The 16,997-nt window shown below is 45.1% G+C and overlaps 2 protein-coding genes across 2 annotated transcripts in view; one reads left to right on the plus strand and one right to left on the minus strand.

Moving 5' to 3' along the window:
• The window catches only part of LOC140723916 (uncharacterized), a 37,121-nt gene extending 23,031 nt beyond the window's left edge, over positions 1–14,090 (plus strand). Inside the window, exon 3 of the transcript XR_012098002.1 lies at positions 13,835–14,090. The gene's annotated coding sequence lies outside the window, so the exon portion shown is untranslated. The remainder of the gene's footprint in view (positions 1–13,834) is intronic.
• On the minus strand, positions 9,433–15,847 carry LOC140723915 (uncharacterized). Its single transcript, XM_073038457.1, has 2 exons — positions 15,784–15,847; positions 9,433–12,896 (listed from the first exon to the last, which is right to left on the minus strand). The coding sequence occupies exon 2, from the start codon at positions 12,486–12,488 to the stop codon at positions 11,199–11,201; it is 1,290 nt and encodes a 429-aa protein (XP_072894558.1). The 5' UTR covers positions 12,489–12,896; positions 15,784–15,847; the 3' UTR covers positions 9,433–11,198.
• Between the last annotated feature and the right edge of the window lie 1,150 nt (positions 15,848–16,997).

Below are 16,997 nucleotides of genomic sequence, written 5' to 3' on the forward strand. Positions count from 1 at the left end.
TTCTGTTACAGTCGCACCAACCAAGAATAGTGTAGAAATATAGCAATATAAAACCATCAATAATTAAATAATGATAAGTTAATCTTTGCAAGTGGAAATAAGTCCAAGACCAGCCTATTGGCTCAGGGTGTCTGACACTCCGAGGGAAGATTAGAAAAGGTTGATGGCCACAGGCAGGAATGACTTCCTGTGACGCTCAGTGTTACATCTCGGTGGAATGAGTCTCTGGCTGAATGTACTCCTGTGCCTAACCAGTACATTATGGAGTGGATGGGAGTCATTGTCCAAGATGGCATGCAACTTGGACAGCATCCTCTTTTCAGACACCACCGCCAGAGAGTCCAGTTCCACCCCCAGAACATCACTGGCCTTACGAATGAGTTTGTTGTTTCTGTTGGTGTCTGCTACCCTCAGCCTGCTGCCCCAGCACACAACAGCAAACGTGATAGCACTGGCCACCACAGCCTCGTAGAACATCCTCAGCATCGTCTGGTAGATGTTAAAGGACCTCAGTCTCCTCAGGAAATAGAGACGGCTCCGACCCTTCTTGTAAACAGCCTGAGTGTTCTTTGAGCAGTCCAGTTTATGGTCAATTCGTATCCCCAGGTATTTGTAATCTTCCACCATGTCCACACTGACCCCTTGGATGGAAACAGGGGTCACCGATGCCTTAGCCCTCCTCAGGTCCACCACCAGCTCCTTAGTCTTTTTCACATTAAGCTGCAGATGATTCTGCTTGTACCATGTGACAAAGATTTCCACCATAGCTCTGTACTCAGCCTCATCTCCCTTGCTGTTAGTGGAGTATAAAAGTATAAATTTACCAAAACTATGAAGTCAGTTTTGAAACGTGCCATTTGATTGAAACTGCTATTTGATATGCATGGGTAGAAGAATGAAAACTTAAGAATGTAGAAGACAATAGTATGTTAATGAGAGGTAGCTAAAGAACTAAAGAAATGTAGATTAGAACATTCGTCAGTTCTGAGATTGCTATTTGCTATGCATGTACCCAATTTAGTAGCAGACTGAAATCCTAAGAATGTAGAAGACAATAGTATGTTAATGAGTGGTAGCCAAAGAACTAAAGAGATGTAGATTAGAACATAATTAAGTCACATAATCCTAGGACTATTATTTGCTATGCATGTATCCTAAAAATGTAGAAGACAATGGTGTGTTAATGAGAGGTAGCTAAGAGATGTAGATTAGACCATGATTAAGTCAATGGGTAGAAACAATAGGGACATGATGTACGTGAGGTACGAGTAATACGCAACTATAGATCGATTACATATGCTAATGCAACTGGACCAGGAGACTGCTATAAAAAATGCTGTGTCCGAGGATCGGGGGGGGGGGGGCTGTCAGCGATTAGCTCAATGACTGTCTCAGCTTTGATTTGCAAATTAAAGTTTAACCCTTCTTGAAGAATCTTCTGCATCTCTTGGTCATTTGTGGGGCACAAGAAACCAGGACAAAATTGGCGACCAAGGCAGGACCGGATAGAGACCTGCGGAAGGGAAACGGCAGATTGGGAACGCTTCCCAGTCCTCTAGGGACCCCCACAAGGCTAACAGAATTAAAGGTACACCCAAACAAAAGTTAAGTGCTTTTCGCGACAATTCGGACTAAGAATTCTGTTGGCTTTGGGGAGGTCTTGGAGTCTCAGAAGTGTGGAACCACTGTCGAAGGGTCTCTCCGGTCCAAAGAATCTGGCAGAATTGGGGGTTAACAGAGGAGGCTCAGAGGATTGATCAAGAACACTGCAGTGAGGGTAAGTACAAATGTTAATAAGAAGTTAAGAAAAATTCCACGTGGTGTTGGTAAATCCCTGTGGGTACCGCTTCGTATGAAACGAAGGGCTGAACGGGCAGGGAAAGGAAAATAGACTAGGCGTAGAATTAGAGTAAGTTTAGTTACGAAAAAGTCCACGTGGTGTTACAGGAAGACAAAGTCCACGTGGTGTTACAGGAAGACAAAGTCCACGTGGTGTTACAGGAAGACAAAGTCCACGTGGTGTTACAGGAAGACAAAGTCCACGTGGTGTTAGACTAGGAAGACAAAGTCCACGTGGTGTTAGACTAGAGTAAATAATATTATCCAGTAAAGAAACTGTGAATCTCTGAAATACCTTAAAAAGAGCGAATAACATGACAGGTAAAGGAACAGCAGTAGAGATTCTGAGCAAAAAATTCCCGTTAATTAAAAATGAGATCACAAAAACTTAATAAAAATGGGAAAAAAGAACCAAAAACCTGGTCACAAAGTGGCCAAGAGAAGGAACGTTTGATGTAAATTTGTGCGAAGAAATGGAGGGACTAATAAAAAATTACAAACCAAAAGATAAATCTAAGAAAAGAGGGCAAAAAAGAGAACGAGAAGTGGAAGTGCTAAAACTCTTCAGAACGGAGGGGGAAAGGCTGAGGAGGACAGGTAGAATATTGATTACAAGCGAGGAAAACACTAAGGTGCTGGAGAAACAGCCTGTTAGAGAGAGAGAAGGGTACGGTGAGAAGCTGGCTTCGGCTCCGTACCCGGATGCGAAAGAAACAGAAAAACCCCCTCCCTATAATGAGGAAGGAACCCCTAAACAGTGCCCCCTGCTGACGGGAACAGTAAACATGCAGGGAGAAGTTCAGGTTTGGGATAATGAGGAAAAAAAACAATACGAAAAGGAAAAAGCGGCGATATGGAAGGAGATACTGGCAGAAAGGATAAAGATAGAACAGGTACAGAGAGAAATGGAAGAAGGGATTGAACGAATGAAATATTTGAGAGAGGAAAAGGAGTATGAGGAGTATCGGTTATACCATAGAAATAAACAGACTAGAAAAGAAAGTGACTCATCGGAGGAGCAAGTGTTAAGTGGAAAGAGAGAGGATACGAGAATTTGTGGGGAAGAGGTAGGAGGCAGAAGCCTAGAAGGACAGAAGGAGGCAGTAGGGGAGCGACTTGCGGAAGTAGAGAGAGAGCTAGTTAAGTTACTGAAAGGGGATTGCCAGGAGAGATGGGAAAAATACTCCAGGGGCCAACCAAGTATTGAATCAAGACAGAAAGGGAGGACTGCACAGGGAGACCGAGGGAAGAGCAGGACCCCGGAGACATTTGTGTGGGAGGCAGTAAAGACATACCCTGAGGCAGTTGGGGAGTCAGGTGAGGAGGAGAGCCGGGGCAGGTGGGAAGAAGGAGGAAGAATGATGCCGTTGTTAGTTAAAGGATCAGGACAAGTGCAGTATATCCCCTGGGGATCCCAGGACCTAGAAGGGCTGAAAAACACTCTGCCCAATTTACATGAAGGAGCAGGGAAATGGATTAGAGCCTTTGAAGAAGAAACAGCGGGACGATTACTGGCTATGGGAGATTTGAAGGCACTGTTGATAAGGTTGATGGGAACCTCCAAATTTAACGAACTAATGGAAATGGTTGGCATAGTAAACTCGAACGTCCCGAGAACTGATGGAGACGGGTTTGACAGAGTGAGGCAGAGGGTATGGCAGTCCCTCAGAAAGCTTTATCCACCTAAAGTGGACCACAAAGCCTTAAAAGGGGATCCACTGGGAGACACTGAAAACCCAGCAGCCTACGTAGAAAACCAGTTGAAAAGGTGGTGACTGGAGACTGAGTGGAGAATAGCTTATTTATGACCTCACTGTTCCGACATAGCATTTTGGATGCAATGCCTCCACAAGTAAAATCCAAATTTGAGGAAGTTGTTGGGCTGACGTCAAAGACCCTATAAGAATTTAGAGACCACGTAGTCCATGCGGTTGAGAAATACCAGAAAGACAAACGAAGGTTGGCTGAGCAGCAGGGAGGTGCAAAGAAAGTTAATACAAATGCAGCTCGAAGAACTCAAAAAGAAGGAAAAAGAGAAAAACAAAAAGATGCTGCCAGCAACCACCAGTTCGAGTACAGCCATCGAACTGGACAAAGCACTGTTATATGGAGGGACCAATCATACTGTAAGACAAGGGCTGGAAAACTCCATTCTGAATAAATGTCTTTTAGGGAACTTTCCCACAAATGCCCTATCAGGAACAGACTGAATTCAAACAGCCCAGACAGGACTGGAAGTCCCAAGGAGGGGGACAGAGGAGCTATGGGCAAAAGGGACCAGTGAGGAAACAGTGGGAAAGAGAGGTAGAGAGATTGTGCTGGGAATGTAATCAGCCAGGCACATGAGAAGAGATTGTCCGTTTATACTATGGCCTGTCACACACCAGCAGGAACCGATAAGAAAGGAACTAAAGTTCAGCCAAGGACCAGCCCCCACAGGCCCAAGCGGACCTGTGAACCCCTATGCGAGGTATTAGGGTGCCCCGAGAACTTGAGTGGGAAGGGACATTACCCAATGATAACAAGGGAGGCAGAAGAGGAACCCATTGTTCAGGTTATGTTAGAAGGGCAACTGACACCAATGATGATAGATACTGGAGCCACGTACACTTGCGTACAGCCACAGTATGCACTTCACCTTCCCATGTCAGGAAAGTTTATTAAGACGGTAGGGTTCTCGGGGAAAACACAGTTGACACAGTGCACGGCTCCACTGCGGTTGAGAATGGGAAATAAAGAAATTGTTTTGCCGGTGCTAGTATTTCAAGGAACTCCGATTAATTTGTTAGGTAGAGATGCCTTATTGAAACTGGAATTAAAATTAGAATGCACCAGAAATGGGCTGAGTGTAAAAAGAGCAGGGGCTCAATTGATAGTGCAAGAAGACAAGAAGGCTAATGTCTTTTGGATAGGAGACATCGCAGATCAGATTCAGGAAAGCTGTGGAAAATGGAAAAAGGGCGTGCAGGCTATATTACCCAGGGCTGTAATGCCCAAATCGGAGCTACATTGTACAGTGATTTTTGACGAGACTCAGAACAGGGAGTTAGAGGAGAGATGGCACCTGGAGGTATGTACGCAACAGCACCTGGAAGGGGGGGGGGGGCTGTGATAATTGGAAAGCAGGGGACAGCTTTACAAGTTAAGTGGAACACCTTTTTAGAAAAATGGTACAGGATACCGGAGGCTGCGCCCCACGTAACGTTATTGGTAAATAAGGGATATCAGTCTAAAGACTTAGGACCTTTAGTTAAGAGTGCTGAAACGGTAACAGTGTGGAGGAAAATCACGCCAGAGGTGTGGAGATCAGAAGACAACGATTGTATTAAAATAATGATAAGTGTAGATATGGTAGGGACAGTGAGAGAGGTCGAAATAACTCCCCAACCACATATGCCCTTGCTGGGAAAGGAAAGAGGCCAGCAGAAAGATAAAAGGTTAGATGAGTTGCTGTCTATTCTGTGGTCACAGCATGACACGGACGTAGGGAAAATAAAAACAGCTAGTCCGGTGGAAATAAGGCTGAAAAAAGGAGCAATTCCACCCAGGAGACCACAATACCCTCTAAGACCAGAAGCAGAAGAGGGAATAGCATCAACAGTGCGGGGGTTGCTTGAAATAGGAGTGCTTAAAAGAGCAAACAGTCCATGCAATACCCCGTTGTTGCCGGTCTTAAAAGCAGATAAATCTAAGTGGAGATTGGTGCATGATTTGCGAGCGGTAAATGATGTGGTAGAGGACTGGCCAGCGGTAGTCCCCAACCCACACACGCTTTTGACTAATGTTCCACCAGAAGCAAGTTAATTTTCAGTGATCGATTTGTGTTCGGCTTTCTTCAGCATTCCTCTGGCCCTTTGGCTCCAGTGTCAGTATCTGTTTGCATTTACTTACAGATGTGCTCGGTATACCTATACCAGAATGCCGCAAGGATTTAAACATTCACCACATAGTTTTAATCAGGTATTGAAGGCAGACCTAGAGGGCATACCATTGGAAAGTACATTGTTACAGTATGTGGATGACCTGTTGATTTGCTCCCACAGCGAGGAACAGTGTAAGCAGGACACTATAACTCTGTTAGAGAAGCTAGCGCGCGGAGGACATAAAGTATCCAAAAATAAACTGCAATTTTGCACGCAGCAAGTGGAATACTTAGGCAGGGTAATATCCAAGGGAGAGAAGGCGATAGCACCAGATCAGATTGAGGCAATAACTAAGGCCCCCAAACCCCAGACTGTAGGGCAGATGATGACGTTTTTTGGGAATGGCAGGGTACAGCTCAGATTGGATAGGAGAATATGCTGAGATTGTGGCACCTTTGAGAAAGATAATGAAAGAAGCAGGACATACCAATTTGAAGAACGGTTTACAGTGGAATGGAGAGGCGGAGATAGCTTTCAATACTATTAAGCAGGAATTGCAGTTAGCTTTGCCTGACTACGAGAAGGTTTTTTATTTGCATGTATCCAATAGACAGGAGGGTTATGTCACAGCGGTTCTAACACAAGAGGCAGGCACAGGAAAAGCAAAGCAGCCGATAGCATACTACAGTACGAGACTAGATGAGGTGGCTCAGGGGTACCCACCCTGTTATCAGGGATTGGCGGCGCTGTACTATGCATATGAAAAAGCATCATCGGTAACCCTGGGCTATCCTGTAACTCTGTACACACACCACAAAGTAGCAGAATTGCTGGAAAAAGGGAAATTTGTGCTGACGCCAGCCAGGATAGCAGCGTATCAGATGCTATTGACATTTCCTGACATAACTATACAGAGATGCACTACCAGTAATATAGCCGATTTTGTCCCTTTAGACTATGAAGGAGAACCCCATGACTGTGTAGGGAAGACGATGGCATTTGCCAAATTGAGAGCAGATTTACGGTCAGAACCATTAGAGGATACAGATAAAAAGGTTCTGTTCGTAGATGGCTCTTGTTATAAGGATTATGATGGAAATCACGCAGGATTCTCAGTAGTGCAGCAGGATCAGTCAAGCTATAAGATTATTAGGATGGAGTCCTGTCCCCAACCGTGTTCCGCCCAACTAGCAGAAATCAAAGCCCTGACAGCTGCGTGTGAAATGATGGAAGGTGAGAAAGTAGACATCTATACTGATTCGGCATATGCTCATGGAGTATGCCATTTGTTCGGGGCAGTGTGGAAGCAGAGGTTTTAAAAAAGGCAATGGAGATCCCATACAACATTGTCAGCAAATTCTAGACTTAATAAAAGCCATAATGAAACCTAAAGCATTGGCTATAGTAAAATGCCAGGCACACAAAAAGGGAAATGATGTAATAACAAAGGGAAATCAAGCTGCGGATGAGGCAGCCGGAAAAGCGTCTGGGTGTACGTCAGCTGTCATTGCCCCCCAGGTAAGCCTAACTCCAGAACCTGACGTAGAGGACCTAATTGAAATACAAGGTAAGGCAACTTTGGCAGAACAGACAATTTGGAGAAAAAGGGGGGGCCAAGCAGAACCCGGAAGGCTTGTGGAGCAGGGAAGACGGTTTGTTGGTAGCGCCCACCCCTCTACTGACGATTTTGATTTCAGAAGCGCATGGGATGGACCCTTGCGCAAGGAGGGAAGTGATAAGGAAAATAAAGAAGGATGGTTTTTGGTCACCATATTTACAGGCTTCAGTGGACTTTGTTTCGTCACAGTGCGAGGTATGCGCACAAAATAATGTTCGGAAGGGAATTACAACCCCAATAGGTCACATTCCTGTACCTGAAGGACCATTTAAACATTTAGTGATCAATTACGTAGACATGATAAAGACAATGAGAGGGAAAAGATACATGCTGGTAGTAATTGATCGATTTAGCAGATGGGTGGAGGTGGTACCTTCAAGAGATCAAGGGGCAAAGACAGTGGTAAAATTCCTGACAAATGAAGTGATCCCAAGGTTTGGAATACCTACAGAAGTTAGCTCAGACAATGGTTCAGCTTTTATCCAGAAAGTGGTCAAACTGGTACTAGAGGCGCTGAGGATAAAGCAAAGATTTGGATGTGTATACCACCCTCAGTCGCAGGGCATGGTAGAGAGAATTAATGGAACCCTGAAAGCCAAACTAAACAAAATTTGTGCAGACACTAAACTTAATTGGGTCGATGCTTTACCGTTAGCATTGATGAGTTACCGCATGCAAACTAATCGAGTGACATGCCTGACACCGCATGAGATGCTCACTGGGAAGCTATCAAACTTGTGATAGGGGTAAGCAAAAATGTTGAATGGATAAACTATATATACTACAATCAACAGAGATTCATCAACAGCACTGATGATGCACTGGAGGCCTTGGGGCAACAGCTGGATGCAACTAGCAGGATGCCGTGGCAAAACAGACAGGTACTGGATTGGCTTTTGGCAGAGAAAGGGGGGGTGTGTGTGTAATGTTTGGAGAACAACGCTGCACTTTCATACCGAACAATACTAGCCCAGAAGGGTCTTTCACCAGAGCAATGAATAAGTTAAAGAATCTGCGGACGGAGGTCAAACAGAATGCAGGGTTCGGACACCAGTTCTTTGATTGGTTAGAAAGTAGACTCGGAGGATGGGGAGCATGGCTGACTAAAGTAGCAATAACTATCAGTATTATATTGTTGAGCTGTGCGTTTGTGCTGTGCTGTTTTCTTCCTTGTCTCAAATCTCTTGTAGTGCGTGCTGCAACCAAACAATTTCCAATGCTCGTGGCAATTACTGAAGCAAGCTTAGTGGAGAAAGAAACACCGAAAATGTATCGTTACAGCCTACAACACCTGCAGGATGAACAAGAGCAAAACAACAGTGTGGAAGTAAATTGTAAGGGCTTCTGAGTCTTTTTCCCTGTCTCAGGTACAGAAGGACAGGTTTTTGGCTCAGCGGCCCAGGGTAACAGGGAGAGAATACTTTGAGGTCTTGGCGCAGAAAATTATAGTTTAACCCAAGATTTGGGAATAAGTGCTTGAGTTTATTGGGGCTTTTGTGCGCAGACTCTTCATCTTTTCTCTGTGTGAGACCCTCTGGGTCTCAAAGGGGGGATATATTGGAGTATAAAAGTTGAGATTATTTGATGTGTAACCAAAACTATGTAGTCAGCTTTGAACCTTGCTATTTGCTATGCATGTACCCAATTTAGTAGGAGAATGAAATCTTAAGAATGTAGAAGACAATGGCGTGTTATTGAGAGGTAGCTAAGAGATGTAGATTAGAACATGATTAAGTCAATGGGTAGAAACAATAGTGGCGGATGTACGTGTGATACGCAACTATAGACCGATTGCATATGCTAATGCAACTAAGCCAGGAGATTGCTATAAAACATGCTATGTCCAAGGATCGGTGGGCAATCAGCAACTAGCTCAATGACTGTCTCAGCTTTGATTTGCAAATTAAAGTTTAATACTTCTTGAAGAATCTTCTGCGTCTCCTGGTCGTTTGTGGGGCACGAAAAACCACGACAAAATTATCCAATGACAGAAATGTTCTTTCTTGTGAGTCTGGAAGAGAGATTCTCATGGCCTTTTGCTGGGGAGAGATGAGAAGAGAGAGTGGGCCCTTTTTCTTTTTTTTGTTTTCTTTACTAACCCTATAGTCAAAGTAAGAATTATAAATCTTAATAGTTTAATCACATATTATGTACCATTTGTTATTTCAGGTGTCACACAGACGCAAACCTATAAAACTACCAGCAACAATTGAACACACTTGGAGTCTGGTTTTGCAGTTAACAAACACTATCTTATTGGTAACTACTAATAATAGTGAACTTAAACCAGATAATCCAAGGGTTAGCAATGTTATGCATATATAGGTGTGAATACAGGTTTCCCCCGGTATCTGAAGTTAGAGCGTTCCTATGAAACCGTTTGTAAACCGAAATGTCATGAAGTGAAGAAGCAATTATCATTAATCTAAATGGGAAAAGAGTTTGGACGTTCCCAGACCCAAAGAATAACCCACCAAATCATACCAAATAGCACATAAAACCTAAAATAACACTAACCTATAGTAAAAGTAGGAATGATATGATAAATATACACACTATATAAAGTAGAAATATTGTATTTACAGTGTAGTTTCACTGAAAATCGGGAAGATAGTGAACTGAAATTGATTTGGAGAGAAAAAAAATCGGCACGTGCACAGCTATGCACGTACACACATGCGTACACAACTGCCGCACAAGGCTTCACGGTCATGGTAGTCTTTTTCGGGGTGAACTCACATATAAAGGAGGCATCATCTTTATCGTAAAAGCGAAAATCCTCTTTGGTCAACAAAAACAGGTACTAATGTAGGTCTTTCGTAACAGTGAGCTGTCGTAAAGTGAGCGTCTGAAAAACGGGGGCCACCTGTATATAAAATCCAAAACCTCGGTGGTAAACGACATAGTCTTACAATGGTGTGGTAGATTCAATTTAGTTCACAAGATTGGGGGGGGGGCGGAGGAGGGAGGGAGGGAAGGAGGGAGAGGGAGATGTAATCCAAGTAAACAGGTTTTGTCGACCTTTTCCAATGCCCATCAAATCTTCCAAGTTAGCCAGACGTGACCAACTCAAGAGCACCTTTTCAAGAGAAAGTCTACCAACCCAGGCAAGGGTTAGACTCACTGGTAGATTCCACAGGGTTGCTCTTACACGCACTAACAGCCACAGATCGACTCTTCTTTATCGATCCTCAAATCCCACCCTGCTAGAAAGTCCAACCGGCAGAAACTTTCATCACTAGCCTTCGTGCGTCCGTGTGTCCTGTGAGAAAAGCAGTTACGTGTGTTTAAATACCGTTGTGCTGAACACCAGCTGTCCATCATGTAGCTCCGCCCCCTCTCTCTGTAAGAAGTCGCTTGCTTGTTCTGTGTCGGTAAAGGATCATTCTGACCTTGCTTAACCACAGAGAGTATAAACATTAGCTGGTCACCATAGCAACCCTGCACTTCTGCAGAAATCCAACAGCGTGTCCAAGGTCAGTCTCGGTTCTCTTTACATTTTAAAGAGACAGTCCACAGAAAGTATGAACCCCGGGGGCAGATTACACAGGGGACACATCGCTCAGTATCCACACAAACGAGATTCTTCAGTTTGGCCAGACTGGGGTGGGTGGGCTATAACCCCCTCTGTTAAGCTGCCAGCAGAACTGAGAGCTACATAAGATTAGATGACTGAGTGAATCGCTTCCTACATTCACAGCAGGTGAACGGCCTCTCCCCAGTGTGAACTCAATGATGCACACTGGTTGATTTGGCTGAGAGAATCTTTTCCCAAAGTCTGAGCAGATCGGTCTCTACCCAGTGTGAAGTCGCTGGTGTGCCTTTAGGATGGATGACTGAGTGAATCCTTTCCCATAGTCTGAACAGATGAACGGCCTCTAACCAGTGTGAACTCGCTGATGTACCTTCAGATGGGATGATGAAGTGAATCCCTTCCCACAGTCTGAGCAGGTGAACGGCCTCTCACCAGTGTGAACTCGCTGATGTATCTTCAGATGGGATGACGAAGCGAATCCCTTCCCACAGTCTGAGCAGGTGATTGGCCACTCTCCGGTGTGAACTCCCTGGTGTGCCTTCAGTTGAGATAACTGAGTGAATCCTTTCCCACAGTCCGAGCAGGTGAACGGCTTCTCTCCAGTGTGAACTCGCTGATGTATCTTCAGATGGGATGACGAAGCGAATCCCTTCCCACAGTCTGAGCAGGTGATTGGCCACTCTCTGGTATGAACTCCCTGGTGTGCCTTCAGCTGAGATAACTGAGTGAACCCTTTCCCACAGTCCGAGCAGGTGAACGGCTTCTCTCCAGTGTGAACTCGCTGATGTACCTTCAGATGGGATGAGCAAGTGAATCCCTTCCCGCAGTCCGAGCAGGTGATTGGCCACTCTCCGGTGTGAACTCCCTGGTGTGCCTTCAGTCGAGATAACTGAGTGAATCCTTTCCCACAGTCTGAGCAGGTGAACGGCTTCTCTCCAGTGTGAACTCGCTGATGTACCTTCAGATGGGATGACGAAGCGAATCCCTTCCCACAGTTTGAGCAGGTGAATGGCCTCTCTCTGGTGTGAACTCGCTGATGTACATTAAGTTGAGGTAACTCGGTGAATCCCTTCCCGCAGTCTGAGCAGGTGAACGGCCACTCTCCGGTGTGAACTGACCAGTGTTTCAGTAACTGATTTGATGAAGTGAATCCTTTCCCACAGTCTGAGCAGGTGAATGGCCTCTCCCCAGTGTGAACTGACTGGTGTCTCAGTAAGTGAGCTGATGAAGTGAATGCCTTGCCACAGTCCGAGCACGTGAATGGCTTCTCCCCAGTGTGAATTCTTTGATGTACCTTCAGTTGAGATGACTGAGTGAATCCCTTCCCACAGTCCGAGCAGGTGAACGGCCTCTCCCCAGTGTGAACTCGCTGATGTACCTTCAGTTCAGATGAACGAGTGAATCCCTTCCCACAGTCCGAGCAGGTGATTGGCCACTCTCCAGTGTGAACTGACTGGTGTGTCAGTAACTGATATGATGAAGTGAATCCCTTCCCACAGTCTGAGCAGTTGAATGGCCTGTCCCCAGTGTGAACTGACTGGTGTCTCAGTAACTGAGATGACTGAGTGAATCCTTTCCCACAGACTGAGCAGGTGAACGGCCGCTCCCGAGTGTGAACTCGCTGGTGAGCCATTAGGTCAGATGACCAAGTGAATGCTTCCCCACAAATTCCTCAGATGACCAGCCTCTGCCCAGTGTGATCTGACTGGTGTGTCCACTGGTGGGAAGACCGACTGAATCCCTTCTCACACACAGAACAGGTGAATGGCTTCGTCCCAGTGTGAACTTGCTGATGTACCTTCAGTTGAGATGACCGAGTGAATCCATTCCCACTGTCTGAGCAGATGAATGGGCTCCCCCCATGTAATCTAACGGGCATGCCAGTTGGTCAGATGATCGAGTGAATCCCTCCCGACAGTCTGAGCAGGAAGGATGATCGACTGAATCCCTTGCTCCACTTCTTAAATATCTGGACAGAGACAACAAAACTGAGTGTGTTGTGTTCGAGATTCCCTTAGGCAAATTCCTTGCCATTTTTAACCTGTAAAAAGATTTACAAAATCCATCAATGGGTGTAGGACAACATTTCAGATGAGATTACTTGAGTTGTCAAGGTGTGAGCTGGTATCACACTGTTACAGTGAAGTTTAACCCAAGTTGGAGAGAGAAATCATCTGCTGACTGGGCAGAGTGCTGGTATCAGGAATGACCATCAAACTCTCTGATGCTCTTCCTGTCTCTATAAGAATGGGGCATTTCTGCCATCTCCAATCTGTGACCTGGCTCAGTTTGGCTCTCTCCATTGGTATTATTCCCTCTTCCTGCTGAGCTGCATGGGTTCCTGGCCCCACAGTAACTGAAACACTCTCACGCAAATAGCCTGCAATCCGTTCCATGCACCCACAACTCTCAGTGTAAATAAAGTTACCCCTGACATCCCCTCGGTATCAACTTTCAAGCACCTTAAAACTATGCTCCCTCACGTTAGCCGTTTCAGCCCTGGGGAAAAATCCTCTGGCTATCCACACGATCAGTGTCCCTCATCATCCTATACATCTGAAAAAGGCTCTAAACATAAACAAAGATATTATACATTTCTTTGAGGATTTGTTGGGAATAGACAACATTATGACAGTATAGATAGGGTGCAGGTAAGCAGCTTCTTCCACTGAGGATGGGTGCAATGACAACCATAGGTCATGGGTAAGTGGGGAAGTGAAAATTTAATGGGAACATTGGAAAAGCTCTTTACTGAAATGGTTGTGAGAGTGTGGAATAAGATGCCAGCACAAGTGGTGAATATGAGCTCGGTTTCACCATTTAAAAGAAGTTTGGATGGGAGCCTGGATGGTACGGGTATGGAGGGTGATAGTCCCGGTGCAGTTAGTTGCATTAGACAGTTTAAATGTTTGTTTGGCATTGACTGGACTGGGCAAATAGCCTGTTTCCATACTGAACCTCTCCATGTTTCTGTGACAGAGAAGCTGGCCAAACTTGTTTGGAAGGGAAAAGGTAGGAGTGACAACGGAGCAGCAATGGCTGGAGTTTCTGGGAGAATTCAGGAGCTGAGTGATCGATACATCCCAAAGAAGTGGAAGCATTGTAAAGGCAGGAAGACATAACCGTGGCTGAAATGAGAAGCCAAAGCCAACATAAATGTCAAAGAGAGGGCAAACAAAAGAGCAAAAACTATTCGAAGCTTTTAGAAACCAACAGAAGATGATTCAAAATAAGTCAGATGAGCTCGGGGGTGGAATTATGATACTGTTGTCATTAATGGGTCTTGGTAGCACCCAACAGTCTGAGGCATTTAGAGGAACAAAATATCTGGGGCCTCAATATCTCTTGAAAACCAAGTTCCCTGCACCAGTTACCTTTCAACATACAAACTCTACACTCTCAAAAATGTCTCTTCTGAAGGCATCCCGCTTACCAAGTACTCCTTTGCCAGAAAACGGCCTATCCCAAACCACACTTGTCAGGTCCTTTTGACACCATCAAGACTGACCATTCATCCCCCTCTGTTCTGTTCCCCTAACTAACGAATCCCCTATCACCTGTTTGACTTTCCTCTGCCAGGTAATCACTCCCTCCCCAACAGTTTCTAATGCGGCCCACCTGCTGTTGTGTGGGATGGCAACAAGAGTACTCTGCGATGGCTATTTAACTTCATTCCCCTTCATGTCTCTCAACCAGTTTCCTGTGTCCTGCACCTTAGGTGCAACTCACCTCTCTTCATGTCATATCTATCACCCCCTCCAACAGCTGGATGATCCAAAATTCATCCATTTTCAGCTCCATCTCCTTAAAGTGCAGCTGGACGCACATCTTGTAGGTTAGGGTGTCAGGGACACTGGAGTTCTCCCCACCTTCCCACCAATGCCCCCTCTAATTTGTAATGACCAGTATGCAAATAAATCTTGTACTGTGCATTCTCTTACCCAATAACGACATGTGCACTTGTGAATTTTATATAGAGAGGTATTCATTTTAACAGCCAGCAAATCACTGTCTTTAAGAACTGTGATCTCCTCTGGGTTCGATCCAGTTCATCTGCACTCTCACACCATGTCACAGGCCTGTAACAGGTAATGGAGGATTTTCCCAGCAAAGCTTTTGCACATTGTCTATAAATGGTTTGCTTGCTAAATTATGCTTTAAAAATTCAGATTTCCAAATATCACTCCACCTCTTCCCACTTGTAAACTCTCCAACAACTTTTGCATCACCACAATACACACAGGTAACAGCAGTTTCTGTATTGTACATAACTATTTCCCCTGAACCCTCCCCTGGGTGTCTGACGGTGGTGAACTCAGTGATGGTAATGCCAATGAATATGAAGGGAAGGGCAGTAGTCTGTCTCATTGGAGTCTGGCACATTTGTGATGTGAAAGCTACTTGTTGCCCAGGGCAAAGGTTTTTTGATATCATTATCTTCCCTGAAAGAATGGGTCAAAAACATGTCGTCACGGGTAGAAAAGTCGAGAACAAAAGGAGGGTAGCTCAAGCAACACACACAAAATGCTGGAGGGAACTCAGCAGGCCAGGCAGCATCTATGGAAAAGAGTACTAATTCTGAGTTAGTCCGGCATTTTGTGTGTGTTGCTTGGATTTCCAGCATCTGCAGATTTTCTCTTGTTAGTGATTGGAGATAGAACAAAGGTGATTTTCTCAACTGGTGATGTAAAAGATTTTGTTCCCTTTCTCCCAGTTCCTAATCCTTGCATTTAGATAGCTGGAGCTCAGCTCTGTCTGAGAGATCCATCGGTTCCCATTCCCTCATCAGCCGGAAGCTCCCCGGGGCCCGTGGGGCTGAGAGGGAAGAGAGCAGGACTGTCCCGGGTTTACGGGTCACGCTGTGCGGAGTTCACAGGAATTGTCTCGAAATCGCTGTTTAAGACAGTCGCCCCAAAATATTCGCTTACCTGCGTCCGATCCGGCAGCCGTTTTCCATAGGCCTTTTGTGAACTGCGCGCATGCGTGATAATCGCATACGTCATCAACATTGGACGCCTGCGCATATGATCGATGCTTCAGCGCCGGCGAAATTTTAAACAGTTACTGCAAGCACCGCTTCTATGTCCATACCTCAGTTTTTTTTTGTATATAGAAAACTCAGCGGGTGTTTTAACGCAGAAAGCGGCTCACATAAACAATATACTCAATATCAAAGTGTATCTAATCCCAAAGTACAATCCTCTTACAAAGGCAGATATAAAACACAAGAGATTCTGCAGTTGCTGGGAAATACAGAGACGCACACACACAAAACGCTGGAGGAACTCTGCAGTTCAGGCAACAACTAAACAGAGGAATACATGGTCTAGACTTGCTGAAGGAGCCCGGCCTACACGTTGTCTATTTATTCCTCTCCACATTTTCTGCCTGCTCTGTCGATTTCCTCCAGTGTTTTTGCATTTTTTTCAATCAATTTCAAAATGATTCCGATCTTTCATCTGTAGGCACATCCTGCTGGCCTGATTCCGCTTCTTCCTTCTCCTCTTAAACTCTAGACCCCGTCTCTTTCCGGAGCCCCAAAACCCTGACTCAGGATGGCCACTCTTTGGTTTCTGACTCTGCTCCATCGAAGATTCACTCACTAGTCTGCGGTCAGACTTTAGAGGCGCATTGCAAACAACCCAGCTGTCTGAAGCACGTCCTCTGAATGAGTGAAAATGTTACAATGATGTTCAAAAGAGCTGTGAAGAAAGAGTTTAATATTCTGATATGGAACAGAAACAAGGGCAGGAACCAGATCGGCCAAGTGGCCAGTCTAGTGTACATTGTGAGTGTGGTAGAGACAGTAAGCACCCGAGACACGGGATTTCATACAGAACTGATTTATCTTTCACAGATCCACAATATTAAAACACCAGTCTAGTTTAAGTCTAACATCAGCAGAACAGACTCCTCCAATGCTCACTGACCAGGGTTCACTTCTGGGTGCGATGAGCAGCCGCAAGAACTGCAGAATCTGACAGTAACAGTCCCTCATGGACTTGCAGCTGCCTTCAGTCACCGTGATGGTTAAACATTTAACACGGAGCTAATTTGAACTTCCTCCCTGATGTGAAGTTGCTGGTGTTGCAGCAGCTGGGATGAGTGAGTAAAACTCTTTGCTCACTCCGGACTGAAATGT

The sequence above is a fragment of the Hemitrygon akajei genome, unplaced genomic scaffold, assembly GCF_048418815.1.
Source record: "Hemitrygon akajei unplaced genomic scaffold, sHemAka1.3 Scf000147, whole genome shotgun sequence".
Classification (NCBI taxonomy): domain Eukaryota; kingdom Metazoa; phylum Chordata; class Chondrichthyes; order Myliobatiformes; family Dasyatidae; genus Hemitrygon; species Hemitrygon akajei.

Excerpts from the sequence above, each read along its gene's own strand:
- LOC140723915 (XM_073038457.1), bottom strand. The coding sequence starts at position 12,488 with ATGGCTCACCAGCGAGTTCACACTCGGGAGCGGCCGTTCACCTGCTCA.